Here is a 15,419-nt window from a genome sequence, read left to right on the forward strand (position 1 = left end):
CAACCGGCAGACTAACAGCACTTTTTTCAATACTAGACAGCCAATAATATCAAGTGAATAATATGAAGTAAATTCCTTAAACAGCCTTAAATAACACACAGGTTTAGCCTGAGTGGCCTGGCATGGAATCAAATTCACAGCCTGAATTACTGTTTCACTCGACCTCTATTGGTTTGTGTCACATTTTAAGCTGTCTACTTCCCCTCTCACTCTGTGAATAAGTGTAGGAAAAGATCGAGGTTGGGATTAAAATACGTACCTTCACAACATTAATCCTGCATGCTGGGAAAAAAACAAAAAAGCTTAAATGTGATGCCAAAGGATGCTTTACGGGTACTAAAATGTGAAAACCGATAGTGAGAGACCTGACTTAGTGTTGCCGTAACTCTGTCACCACATCAACACACTGTAAGATGTCCTGGATCCCCTGGAGGATGCTCTGTAAGATGACAGCAGCAACAAAACACAGATTTTTCCGCCAGCTGAACCCAACAGGTTTTCCTCAGCATATTCCAGTTAAGGACAATTTCCTTTCTAACTATAGCCTGATGGATCATTCTGACACTAACTGTATAATGGGCTATGACAGACTCCCCTTGAGTCCTATGCAGCCTTTCCTCATGCATCAGGTTGAGTAAGGTGAAGTCTCACCCTGAAATTTTGTAGTTAATTTTGTTGTGACTCGGTTTTTAAGTCTCCGTAACATCTATTATACACACATTTGGTTGTGTGGTGAGTAATCGGGCACATTAACAGGGTGTTTGTTTTTGTATCAAAACTTTATTTATCAAACAAAAAGAATGCACCATTGAAATAACATTTCTATAAAAAAGGACCATGGGACTGTTCTACAGTGCATTACAAAACCAGCAATTGTATACAACATTGTGGATAGAAACTTCGCTTTACTTTGTCTTCATCATCATCATCCACTTTCCCCCCTTCACTTAAATGAACAAAATGTACACTCTTAAATATTGCAGTCACTAAGCTAATTTGGTTATAATGAGTCTTGGACTTTTTTTTAAAGGATGAAGTTAAATGTATTTACTCTGAATCGTCCATCTGTCGGCTCCTCTGTCCAACAATGATGTTCTGGAAATGAAGTAATTGTCTGTGTGAGAGGAGATAAGGGTCGTTTTAATTTGGTCCCTTTCGCCCTGAAGAGATGAGGTCCACATCATTCGGGTTTTTTTCTACTCTATTATTTTCTTTTTGTAAGCTTTTGGCCTCAAACTGTCTGCCATGGAGCTGACGGAGATGGTTTCACACGACACCAGACCTCTCTTAGTCACCACATCCCTGACCAACTTTATTTTTTCTATTATTTAACCCTCCCTTTTCTTATTTTATTTTTTTCACCGTGTAATTTGTCCCTTTTTTGATCCTCAATGGGTCCCACACAGGAGTGAAGCGCCCAAAGAAAGAAGTTAATGAAGTCGAGTTTCCCTTTGAAATGTGGGAGGTGAGCTGAGCCAGTTTCCACCTTATCAAGTCTGCTTGGTGTTTCTGAGTTTCACACAATTGACACTATACTAGTTCACAAGGAGCCTTCACTCGTACAGGACCTTCCCGGTGTGTTTCACAGGTTTTAGTCCATTAACTACAAAGAGCACTGGTTTTTCTTTCCTGCAGAGCATCAGCTTTTACTCTGATTTCCTGCCTTCCAGGCTGCCATTTAATGACACCTTTGTGAGCAAAGATATGCTGAAGTCATCCAGAAATGCAGCTGAAAGCATTTAGAACATTCTTTGTGGCGGTGCATTCAGAGACACTCAGACATATGAGAAGAAGTCATCATATTTGCCTTAATAGAGAGATGTAAAGTTTGACCAGTAGTGCTGGTCAGTATTCAATGATCTTTTATAGTTATAGTGAGGTATCAGTCTCCAGATGAGTAATCAGTAATCAGAGTAATCAACCAACCCAATGATACCTACTGGAAGAAGAAAAATACATTTAAAAATAAAGGGGATCTGAAAGTGTTCTACTATAATTGAAATAAGGAGTATGTAAAACACATATCTGAGTGAACACTTAACGTAACCCAACATCTGGTTTGTTTTTTGATATAGTCAGTTTTTTTAAAGAGAAAAATTGTCAATACAAGAATAAAAATGTGAGCACATGAAAAAAATCAGTTACTGAGGTGAAAGATTTTTATTCTATAGATGCCATTGTCAAATATATCATATATCATGTCTGAGTTTGTCCAAAGGCACCGTTTGCACTACTGTCAGACGATTAGTGTTGACTCCAGCACACCACAAAGTTAAGTCCTGCCCATGATAACTGCACTCTGCAAGCTGCTTTGCAACCCACCTTCACTGCAGCTTTAATCCATGCTGTATCTGGATTGACCAGTGTCATATCTGCTGTCGGTACCAGCTGCTCTGTTCTTGCTGCTGCTCAAGAATGGAGAGCCATACAACCAATTACAAATTACTCCATTTAGTAGTGAACACTTTCCTGCAGCTCAACTCAAGCTTCAAGATGAAACACACTTCACGTCAGCTCCACTCAGGTGCCTCTCTCTTTGCCCCAGATTTGGATTTCCTGGCTCCAAATAATGGGCAAAGAATAAAACTTAAATGTGACCCTGCGGCGGGTCTGCTGTAACTATGAAGAAGAACTGCATAGATGCGATCGGAGCCCTGCCATCCAGATTTCGGACTGACAATAAACAGAAATCGGAGGTGACTGCATCTCCTTGGAACGAGGAATCACGGTGGCAAACAGAATGCTTCGTCAAGGAATGTAAATAGGCAACAATATAAAAAAAAATACTGAAACCTTTTAAGGCAGTAACCTAAAATAAGAAAAATAAAACACTGCTTCAGTCCTCTTTTTTAATTTTTGTTCTTTGCTAATCTAAATGCACATTTGCAGAAATATCACATGGTTATAAATAATAGATTTAAAGAGCACTCGAAATAAAGTAATAATAGTAATAATATATTAAATTTGATTATAAAAAAGTTACTTCTACTCTAGTGGAACTGTACACTGTAAAAAAAAAAGGAGCTTTTTAAAAATGTAGTTCTGCTGCAGCAATGTTTTTCTCCACAGTAAAATACACACGAAGCAAAAACCCAACTTCTGGCTGTTAGGAGATGGGGTGAGGGTGGGGTCAGACTCTTGAAGAAGAAAAGGTCCTTTTCAGTCCTTAGTCTCCTTTTTAGATTCCTGTGCACTGTTTAATTCACACTTGAAAAAGTGAAACTGGGCATTTTGTGTTGCACTGAATGATAAAATAAGATGATGACGTTGAGATGATGGCGATTCTTAGGCTGTTCCAGCATCAGATGAAGAAACTCTATTTCATAAAGCAATATTTGGGATCTTTTTGCGCATTGACAGTAAATCACAGGGTTTAGCTTTACATTTGACATTCAGATAAATTTATGTCCCCTTTAAGTAGACGTTTATTCTAACTGCCACAAATAAAAGCTTGCTCTTAACATGTTGTCCACACAGTCACAGTGTCTGCATCATTTAATCTCTCTCAATATTCTTGCCTGTCAACAAGTCCTCTAACCTAAATAACAATGTTGATACATTTGAAATATAACCGGAACATAAAAACAGATTTTTTTAAACCTATGTTTGGTTGGCTTTAGAGATAAAAATAAACTTTAGGAAGAGATTTAGCTTAAAATAGCGCTAAAGCAGCCTGGAATCAGAAAGAATTGCCACTTGTCCCCATCCACAGTCTGACAATGCCTCCACTCTAGCTGATATTTGCAGGAGGGGAGCTTCAATTGTCTGTAGTCAAATACTAGAGGCCAACCTATCTGCCTCAATCTAATGTAATTTTAGGTCCACCGTGATGTGTAGACATGCTGACATTTTGGTCCCCCTGAATAATATTGATGTATTTTCTATATATGGATCAGAGTCCTACAGTCATGGCCAAAGATTTTGGTCATGACTGTATAGTCAATTCTCAAAGAGCTGATTTCACACTAGAAATCAACAGAAACCAGGCAAACAAAGTAAAAAAAAGTTGTAAAGTAAAATAAGTCTGAAATCTGAAAAATGAAAAAACAGGTAGAGTACAGGACGGTCCTACAGCTGTTACATGCCGATAACGTAAATTAAACTAATTTCCTTGCAAGTATTGGGAGAATACAGGTAGAATTTCTCCCCCCAAGTTTCTTAGTTCCTATAACTAAAGGTCAGCCAATACAGGTAATTTGTCAGGTATTAAGGCAAACATCACTGCACAGCAAAGGCCGTGGATCTTAAAGCTTGGTTACTGAAGGGAAAAAAATCTCTGAATAAGCAAAAAAAAAAAAGAGAAAGAAAAATCAGCTCATTTAATTCTTCTTTTAGAAATCTGGTCATTACACTGTTCTAAGTTAAGTAGGCGGATTTCCATAAAATGATCTTTGTTGCTGAAATAAAAGGACATTTAGGTTGAGTCTGAGAGGAAATGGTTTGTTTTGATGAACGCTTTCTGCATTATGAGTCACCGAGTGAGCCATTTGGGGGTACAGCATCTTGCACTGGAACATTTTGATAGACACGTTTGCCGTTCTGTGGATCCAAGCTTTGATATTTCAAGTACAGGACGATCCCTGCCATCACTGGATGTAGTACATCTGATGTGTCTGTGTTTCCCGGCAGGTGCTGAAAGGCTGCATCTGCGCTGCCAAAGTAAAAAAACAAACAAAAACAACTTTTCTTTTTTAGTTTCTCCCTTTAAAGGGACACGGGGCTTTTGGGATAAGTCCTCAGCAGAACAGCCCCGTCTCATCTGGTCCCTGTGTGTCGACTTTACAGGAGGAACAAATTAACATAACACAGAGCCCATTTTAACATTTCACAAAGACTTCAAATAAAGTGACTAAATATGGAGAAAGAAAAATAACACTGAAGTGAAAAGTATAGCTACAGAGAATGTCTTATTTATCTCAACGATGACAAAAACTCATGAAGGCGAATGACTGAGGATAAAAAAGTTAGGTGTTCTCTTTAAAGAACATTTCAAGTCACATCATTGGTATAAAGTCGGATTTTTGACAGCTGAGGGGAAAAACACCTATTTAAAGGTTTAATCAGCTGCTTATCCATGCTACTTTGAAGTGTTTTATCTGAGTCCAACTGATTTCTCCTTCTAAGAGTTACCAAATGTCCTATGTAAACGCTACAGAGTGTACAGGTGTTTCATGAATTAGCTCGTGCCTAAAAACGTTCAAAGGTTTCAGCCCAACTGATTATTTCCGAGATCCTGCATCAGTTTTTAGACTGATTTCCTTCCTTCCAGGCATCCATTGGTTTCAGCTCAAGTTTATGAATTTCAAATAGTAGAGACTTCAAAGTGGAGGGGCTTTTGTAGGCATGATACCTTGTGCATAAAGTATAGCAGGGCATCAGACAGACATCTGGAGACAAACCCATCGTTATGTAACTGAAGTATTCTTGATCAGATTAGTCAAAATATAATTTGAGCAAGCACTTTGACCTGATTTGGACTTATGGGCGGTCTACGAATTGAAAATATACAAAACTAATGGCAGTTGGAAACCAAAGAGTAGACATAAAAGATGGATGTTTCTTATAGGTTGAAAAGTGAAAACTAAGTGCCTTAAACCTGCTTTTTTTTGTTCTAATGGCCATCAAACTCTGACCTTTGCCCAACTTCGCACTTGAAAACCTCAGTAAACGCTTTTCTAAAGAGGTTTTGAAATCAGCCACTAGTTTTGTATTTTGTTTTATATAGCTTGGTGTTGATTTTTGTAAGTTTGGGTCCAATTCAGTGTAAATAGACATTAAAGTAGCACATGCTGTAGGTAGTGGCGAATCCCTACTGCTCCTTGTTTTCAAAAACTGAGATCACAGTGGCTTAAGTGATGAGCGTGATGACTTAAAACGAGAGACAACTTCAGTGTCTATCTTTTGCATGTGGTCTATTACGGAAACAGCTGAAATTACAAGCCATTTCTAGGAAACTCAGAAGAAACAGTTATGAAATACAGATCAATTCTGCAACACTGACTAAAATAAAGTTGCTCAAATGCAAAGTGTGATGGCTGGCTGATGGATCCACCAGTTTAAAGACTCCTAGTACTGCTCAACTTAATTATTTTTTTACTTTTTGATTTAAGAGCTGTTCTGTAAGTTGACTTAAAGTAACCTGTGCAGTTGCTTCCATTTCCACTGACACATGATCTGAGTCACTGGATCAAAACCTGACAAGTTGGCAGTGATACGAAGGTCTGGAAACAATGTGTGCAAGCTGACTTTCACAAATGAAACAAACAAACGTCTGCCAGAAAGGTCCAGCTGGATGGATGATAATTGGAAAAGAAGATGTGATTCACATTTAATGGGCTAAAATGTGCAAATTCACCAGTAAGAGCAGTTAACTTTAATCATTCCTTCTTTTCTTTCCTTTTTGAAATGCCTTGTGTCAACAGGCCATTCGATTCAGAATTTATTGTTGAATCTGATTTTCTTATTTTTTTATAATCAAATTTTAGTCTGACCCCACAGCACAGGATTGTTCCGTCTCTACAAAGCTCTGCTCTGCAGAGAGGAGGGGAGGGGAGGAAGAGCAGAGTGAAATGGGGATTTTTCTCCGAGAACAGGCTGATGAGTTTGATCCCCTCACCGCCTGTCTGCCAGCGTTCGCTCGCTTTTCATACCCGCGCTCGCACTACCGAGATGTTACCTTTCCATCCCTTCCGTGCCCGGGACTTTTCTCCGCCGGCGTAACGGCCCAGCGAGCGTGAGCTTGAATCATAATATTTGAAACTACGTTATAATGAATTCACGGGCTCATTCCTCTGTGCCCTAACTCGCACATACAAACCACCCCTGAATATCAATTCATGGCTCTGCCTCTCTCTGTCTCCCTCAGGCTTTTTCCTTTTATCACAGAAAGATAAAGGTCTGTAAATTACAATATGGAGACTGGGGTGATGGAGTCAAATACAGAGCATACTGATTGCCTGTTTTTTTTTTTCTCCCTACTGATTAATGAATCATTTGTCATTTTGAATTCCTGGTTTTCTGCAGGCAGACAAAATGACTATCCTTACCAGTCGTTTAGCCAGGTGGTCAAATGTGACTGTTACAGGTGGTGTAGTTCCACATACTTCCAATTATGTTGCAAGAATGAGGGGGTGATATTTAGAAAAACAGATTGCTGCAGCAGCAAAGAAAGAAGTGAGACCTTCACAAAAACTCCAGCGCAGATCAATTTGTTAGGATTTTTTTTTTTTTTTACAGTGTACACCTTCTTCACTGTCCTAATGCCGCTTTTCACAAATATGATTTCTCTTTCAGAAAGAGAAACAAAAACATCCCCACCCATCTCACCTCCATCAAATTTTCAAAATCAGGTTCTCTGGCCTGCTGTCAATGCAAATGCAGTTGTTTTAAAGAACAGGGAGGTACATATGCTTTGCACTGATGCTACAGAGGACACCTTGAATGCAGTTGCTTCAGGTTTAAATTCCCTCTTTGCAATTTGTTTCCTCAGTCAACCTTTTCTTAAACGGCTTCTATTAAAACTACAAATGGCACAAAAGGGCTTCTTTATACCAGTTAACAAAGAATTTTTGAATTAAACTAAATGTCTGACATGTTCAAAGGCTGGAGGCTATCATATTTCACTGTGGTTAAAGTAGCTCTCTGCAGAAATGTGGTTAAAAAAACCTGACTTAAAAAAACTCAGCTCTGACAGGACATCAAATGTAAAAATATACTTTGTGGATTATGCATTATTTGTGTTGATCTTTTTGTCACATTTTCTCTTATCGTTTTTTGTATAAAAACAGAACCACCTGAAGAAAACTCTAAGTGAAGCTGGCGGTTTTGCCATTGTTCCAGGTGGTTGATCAAGGTCGGCAGAGGTACACTCGTGTTTGTCTCATGAAAAATAAATATGGATTCATCAAAAGCAAGCCCAGATACAGCACACTCACATCCAGCCAGACACTGTAAAATGGCACAGTGAAAAAATAAACAATGACAGAGATCTGTCTCATCAGTCATCATCAGTGGCTGCCCCATCATCTCCAACCCCAATAAAAACATTAATAATAAAGGTAACATCAAATCTCTTTTTCTTCCATTTTTGACAAGAGCAACACAGCGCCCTGCTGTGGTTGCTTTGAAGCTAATTATGCATACAACTTAATGACAGAAAACAAAATTATTGTTTTGTGATCTCAGAGTCAAAACTGTTGTCTTATGATCATGACTTAATTACCCTTTTCTCGATTTTGGTAGTGCTTATTATGTTTTTGATAGAATAACCATGATTCAGTGAGTGTCCTACAAAATGTATCTTTGGTGAACACGTGAACTAGTGTCCCAAAGACCAACAGCACTGATATTCACAGACTGTAACCCTTCTTTAGTCCTCCAGACAACAGGGGGGCGATGCTGCACTTTGCGACTAACATGTTTAGAGTGACTGAACATACGTTTGACATGAACAATTGCTGTATTTCAACCGGAGACATTTCTTTGTTCCACAATGGAATTGATCATCTCAAACCAGCTCCACCTTGTTCCTCAAATCGTATCTTTTTCACCCACTTCAAGTCCATTTTTAGGCCAGACTTGAACAACTAGCAAAAAAAAGTTACAGTAAGCTTTCAGAGATGAGAATTTGGCAACGACACAAGTCCTTGTGGGTAAATACTGGACATTTTCTGCGTTAGGGAGAGTAAAGGCTTGGTCAGGAGCAGCAACCAACTGTGGGAGTCTAAAGAGGTTTTTATACAGTCCTGTAAGAAAAAGTTAGTAGAATCCAGATCCAGATGATTCAGACCAGACTTTACAATTTTAATCTCAAGACCCAGAACGTGGAAGGGTATCTTGGGCTTGGGTGATGTGTGTTTCAGTCAAATCATACTGTTTTGTGTAAGACAGAAAAAGATAAACGATGAGAAAAAATGTCGTAGTGAATCACCTCGCTCTGTTATAACAGACAACCTTGAATCCACATGAAAAAAAAAAGTTTTGTTGAAACTTTGGTGGCTGAGGATGTATTTTCCATTTCTCACTTAGGTTTGTGTTGCATTTTCAAACCATATGCACATCCCGTAAATGCGCAAAGTTGGAATACCCAAAGAAAAAGAAAAGACAAAACGGAGTGGCGATAATGAAAAATAAGTGAGGTACAGTCACAGTAACTGAGTTGAAGATAACTCAGCGGAGAAGGATGCTAATAAATATCACAAATAAGAGAAACAGGAGGGATCTTGTAATTTTGTCTTCTTTTTTTGTGATAATCCTTTCCCCCTGTTTCATTAAGTCGAGGCGCTAGGCATTGGGTTTTTTTAGTTTTGTGTTTGAGGTTGAGGGGTCTAAAGGGGTTTCAGTTTAAACTCCTAAAGACGCCCCTCAACACTGGTCCTGTTCTTGATGCTGTGTGCTGTAGTGTTTATCCTCTTTCGAATTTCCTTTTTCCAATCCCGGTCCCAGTGGATAGTAGCCAAGACCAGTAGAAACCAAACAGACTTAACCCAGCACAAACGGAGATCTGATTCCACAGAGGCATCTTTAAACCCAGATTGACCTGTTGGTGCCTTGAAAGACCAGACAACAGGTGACATCGAGGCTTGAAGAAGGGTTCCAGACTAGGCCGTGATTCAGGGCCGGGCCGGGCTCAGATGTTAGAAGGCGGAGCCTGTTATGGCATTGAGTTGCTGCATCAGCCCTTCTAGACTGGCCATCTGCTCTGACAGGTCATCTTGCTCATAAATCTGAAATATAAAGAAATAAAACAGAGTTTAATAGCTTTATAAAATCATGGACCATTGTGTGTCAAAACTACATACAGTAGATACAGTTTAAAGAAAAGCTATCAAGCTATAATTGTGAACCAACCGATCCACCACTGAGGGTAAGTATGTATGAGGCAGATTCAAACATATGTATTTCAGGCTTGAGGCTACACCAAAGCCCCCCCAGGATCGATCCACTGTATTTTTCTCTCAAACTAGTTCCAAAATAACTAAGGATGGATATCTGCATTGTTGCTCAGGTGCTTGTTAGCACTGACCACAAGCTTGTGTATGAAAGCCGTTCAGTAGTCATGTTGTGACGAGTTCAGATATCAGTTTGATCATACCACCAAATTCTACTGAAATATTTTGTAGACATGTGCTTCTTCGTTGGTAGTGTGACCAAATCAGTCCTGGCTTCTGCACTTCATGTTCTCATAAACAAACATCCTAATGATCATCGCCTGCCAACAGACCAGAAAACAGTTAGGCTTTAGTTAATTACCCAAAGATCAAAACTTAACCTCCTACAATCCAAAGCAGCTACCAACCCTACTGAAAGTTAAGCAGCTTTTTACAAAAATGCTGCTTTCCAGTTTCAGCAAACTTGATTTAAAAAATGCTTAATAATGAAGATAGTATTTGGGTGATAAATAATCCTGGACTTTATTTTTTGCTCTGTTACAAATATGTATTTTTTAACAGTATGTCAGTGACTGAGTACACTTCAGTTTGGTGTTAGTTTCTTGCATACATGCAATTTGCATGCAATGTGCTCACAAATGCTTGTAAAAATGGCTGAACTACTCCTGAGCCACACTTTGGTAGCACCAGTGTGATTGTCACTTCAGCTGACAGCACTGTTAGCAGCCGTGGAAGCAAGACATTCTGTGGGGCGTTATGGGTTTTATTACAAACAAAACTATGTCCTGAAAGCACACTCTTCATGGGGAGGCTGAATATGGGCTACAGACTGACAACTCAGCACTAGTTATGTAAAACCCAAACATGTGAAAATCATCCACTTGTCAACCAATTTTCTTGTGGATGTAACCATTTTCTTGAACTGCCAGCCGTATTACGGCTTAATTTAGCTCCAAAACCTAATATTGTAAATCCATCAGTTTACTAAGACAACAAACAAGAGGTCAGCTTATTTGGACCTTTTCTCTGAGAACAGGAATGCTACACATTTAGGCTGTGAAAGGACATAAATCACACCTTTTTCACTGCTGAAAACCATTTCCCCAGCCATACCTTTAAGAGGCTTAATGTGTTTCTTCTGCACTCTTTGATGCATTCATTCATTTTTGTGCGAGTCAACTTGCACAGTGTCGTAAGTGGCTGCAAATACCTAATCTATCACAGTGAACCTCGTGTCTGATTTGGTTTCTGTCAAGAGTTCAGTTATTGTTGCCTGGCAGTGCAGTGCAAACTTTTCAATATGCACTTATAACTGAATAAAATAAAAGGTGACTCCGTGTTGACTGTGATGGATTATCTATCAGCAGCAGGTTTCAAGTCTCTGCAGTCTGACTGATGTGGAACCAATGGCTGCCTGAGGGAGGGAAATCAGAGTAAAAAGTTGGACAGCGATCAACAGGAATTCAAAGTTCACAGGATTTCTAGTTAATGGGCTTAATCAAGAATAAAACCAGCAATAATGAGCTTAGCTAACAGTTCTCCCCCGAGACGACTGCATCAAATGTGTTAGAGTTGTTGCTGTCACTGGTCTGCAAGTGTTTCCAAGGATGCGGCACACTTATAGAGTGAATGGCTTCACTTAAATATCCTGCAAATGTGTGATCACTGTGTAATGGCCTGTTCTGTCCGACTATACAAACTGTCACCTCTCAGTGTGCCAACTTAAGTGCCTTCATCTGTGTGCGTGTGTGACAGTCAAGTGCTCGTCTCTCTGAGACACACATTCTCGGCGTGTTATATTGAGCGTGGCCTTCATGCAGAGTTTGTCCTTGCAGCTGAAAAAAAAAAATTCAATATTCTCCTCAGTGTGCTGTGGAAAACCGATAAAGGCCCTGTGGAGATATTTCTCACACTTTAATCGAAAAATGTTGTCAATGTACAAGACCCTCAATTTATATACTTGTAAAGAATTAGTGTTGTACACAGTCAGTCCTTCATTATACGGCAGCGACTCTATATAAATATGACTGCAGAACTCCAGTGCATATGCTTGGCTTTCTGAATTGACCCCCTTAAGCCACATACAAGTAGTCAATGTAATCTTTAGCAAACTGCAGATGGACAACAGATTTCTTTGTCTCCTTCCAGCCCTGTGATGCACACCATTGTTGTGCATTCTGTTCCCCTGACAGGGGAATCATTGACGTTAATATCAGCCTCTGTGTTATAGAGAACTTTAGTTTCTTAGAAACTTTTGGGGTTCCTTTGTGACCTTGCAGATCCTCCTGTGGAGCACAACAATGCTCTTGAAAATCCTTCAGCTGCACACAGTCAGTCTGTCAGTGGACTGCTGGGTCGAAAATCCTCAAGGACTGTTTAAAAATCCTTCACAGCCAAAAAAACCCCAACAACCACTCTTTTTATTAGGTATTCAAAAATTGTCGTTGTCTGTGCCATCATGCGCTTGTTCACACACATTTTGAAAGATATCAGATCAGGTAATCATCCCCTTAACTGCTAACATGCGACTATACTGTCATCTTCCAATTTACTGTTAATTCTAATTCTGTACAATATTGGAGAAATGACCAGGTCTGCTTAACAGAGGTGGTGTCCAACTTTGTGGGCTTGTGTTCGGTCATATTGATGCAGAATCTGAAAGCTTTCTCAAATATTTTTCTCAACATTTATTAGATTAATAACACATATGACACACCAAAGCTTCGAAAGCAGCCATATTGTGTGAAAAAAATTGTACAATCACTTTAAATCTGCTCATTCTGGGACTAATTAAGGTGAACACTTAAATTTTGAGATAGTTCTTACTGACGAAAAATAAAAAGTTTGATTTGTGTGTTCACACACACAAAAAAGTGGTTTACTTACAAGCACAATAAAATAATAAAGAAAACTTTGGGTTACACCGTTATTGATAGTAATGCTTTAATATGAGTTATATTTAATATACTAACTTATACTTTTGTGCTCATGTTTTGGTTTAAAAGTCAGATTATCCGCTGATTTCCTCTAACCACGACCCATCTGCAACCCTGATGATGCTAATCTGGATGTTTGGCACCGTAATGTAAAATATAAACATGATGGCAATGATTTTTTGTAAAATGTAAAATATTAGTCTTTGTGGGCAATATTTAAAAATACAGATTAAGTTAAAAAATATTTTTTAATTATTATTGCTATCCTGTTTTGAGGGGGGAATCAATCCTGCTGGTCTACAGTTAAACATCTCTCATGAGTTTGGTTCAGTTAAAGCTTTTAACCTGAACAGATGGATCATGTTGGGTCAGCTTTCGACTGGTTTTCTGCCTCGGGACAAGATAACACCCCCTCCAGTCATATATAGATTTTTTATACCGCCCCCATTTAAAACATCAACAGCAGTAAAGAAATATCAACCAGCAGCAGCAGCAGCAGTCTGTATACCAGTTACCACCTAACTGACAGTCCTGTGACATCAGAATGTCAGAGTTTTCAAAGCATAGAGAATTCGATTTACACTGAAAGCTGCAGTAATGTTTATTTTTTTAATAAACTGAAATAATTTAAGTTATCATTGCGTAATATCTCATATCCTTTATTTTATCTTTCATTAGTTGCATTCTGAGAAGGGGAAAGTTGGTCAAGCAAACATCCCTTGAAAAAACTTTCGATGCCAACGACTGATGCAGTTACATCATACACACTACTGAAATGTAAGTAACTTGTTAGTAAATGTGATTGGATTAGTTTTACTTAAAAGATGCATCATATTCACAGATTTCACTTCTTTACAAATTATTACTGTGTAGTATTAGCTGCAGTGCCAAACGTGTAAAGAATCTTGCTTCTCAGTTAGTGAAGTGAAATGTCATTGTACATTTGTTCCTACACAGCTCACAGCTTCCTTTGAGTAGTAAATACATCACAGAGTTACCTAGGCAACCAGAACCTGCAATATCTGCTAGTGACCACCTGTCAGATTAAAAGTAATGCAGGGCAAGTGGATTGCTTCGTGTGTAGACAACCCTTCAGGGAGCTGCTGGGCAACTGGAATACATCCACTGATGGTTAAAGTCCTTGCATGCTTCCTTGTGTTTTTACTGATTTATTTCATCCTGATGGATATTTTTCATTTTGTTTTACATCCTGCATTTTTAGGGTAACTGAAATATTTCAGGAAGAGAATTACATAATCGCTGATTAATCAAGAAATTAGAAAAAAAAAAAAATCAAATGGACACGCACGAAGAAGTTGCATTGCCAGCAGGGGGAGATAATATATTTAAAGCCCAAAAGTCGGCAGTGAGCAAAAAAACATATGAAGTACAGTCCAAGGTCCTTAATCAGCAGAAACGATTAAGCTAGGCGGCTAATATGCGTTTACATATAAATGTGTTAATAATCTCTGTTTAAACACTTTCCTGTGTTCATGTTGATTTGAAGAGTTAAAACAGCGCTGCTATTTGGCCAAACTGAACATCTACTGTATAGGCTCCCTGTATAGCAAAAATATTTGGGATATTTTTCAGATACATTAAGTCTGTCCCCATCGAGATGCCTCAAAGAGATCTGAAAAAGTACTTCCACAATTCTAAAATCGTATCCTTCCATTCAGTAACAAAAATTATGCTATATCATGGATTTTGCTGTACTGACTGTGCCAAGCTTGGCAACCTTCGTCTTCATAATGGCATTTAATAACTATGACAAGCTTGATCCAAGTAGAAGGACCCTCCAGGACGGAAAAGGAAAGATCAAGCCCAGTTCTGTTGATCAAATTTACTCAATATGCAAAATATGTCTCTTGTTGTTCAACTCAGACAATAAATTGGTGTCTAAAACTGTTTTTAATGATTTGAAAAACATGATAAACTGTTCTTTCAAATTATACTGAATGCAGCATGCCAATAATGCTAATTATGAGCCCAATCAATGAATACTTTAGGATACTTTTAGTTTATTCATGCATTGTTTTAGTTTCTCCAGATAATTTGGGAGATATCCAATGCTACTTCACCTTGTAATACTCTTGGCTTCTACCAGGCCCATTTTTCTATTGTCTATTGTTCTACATTGTCCTTTATATGCACTTTGGCATGTATGTCTGCCAGTATAATTTAATCTAGTGGCTCATGTAGCTTCCCCTGAAGACAATTTTCCATCTAATTTAAAACACATTTTGGTTAAAATTAGCATTTAAATTATGTTTTTTTTGTAAAAACAGGCTTAAAAAACCTCCTTCACCAGGTTCTGTTCATTTTTAATCTCTCCTTCATAGCTGTTGAGCAGGTGACATAAATCTCTCTTGCTCGCTCTAGACATAAAGACCTGTTGTGGATTCACATTAAGGAAAAGGAAGGACACACTGCACTTGTAAGGTTGTCTTTTGTCAGTGTAACACATGGGGAGTGTGACCTTGTGGCCTTCCACTTTTATTTCAAATGAGAAAAGCTCATCTCAGAACTCCACACTGCTGTAGATTGCCCACTTCACATGGGCAGAAAATTCTTCTATATAAATCACAAGCGG

At 38.6% G+C, this 15,419-nt stretch overlaps 1 protein-coding gene across 1 annotated transcript in view; it reads right to left on the bottom strand.

Annotated features, from left to right (window-relative positions):
* Positions 1-760: 760 nt before the first annotated feature.
* Positions 761-15,419, bottom strand: part of dcc (DCC netrin 1 receptor) — a 355,407-nt gene continuing 340,748 nt past the window's right edge. The window contains exon 29 of the mRNA XM_080303632.1: positions 761-9,725. Coding sequence (XP_080159758.1) covers positions 9,636-9,725 — 90 coding nt within the window. The 3' untranslated portion in view covers positions 761-9,635. The remainder of the gene's footprint in view (positions 9,726-15,419) is intronic.

The sequence above is a fragment of the Astatotilapia calliptera genome, chromosome 7 (genome assembly GCF_964374335.1).
Source record: "Astatotilapia calliptera chromosome 7, fAstCal68.1, whole genome shotgun sequence".
NCBI classification, from domain to species: Eukaryota; Metazoa; Chordata; class Actinopteri; order Cichliformes; family Cichlidae; genus Astatotilapia; species Astatotilapia calliptera.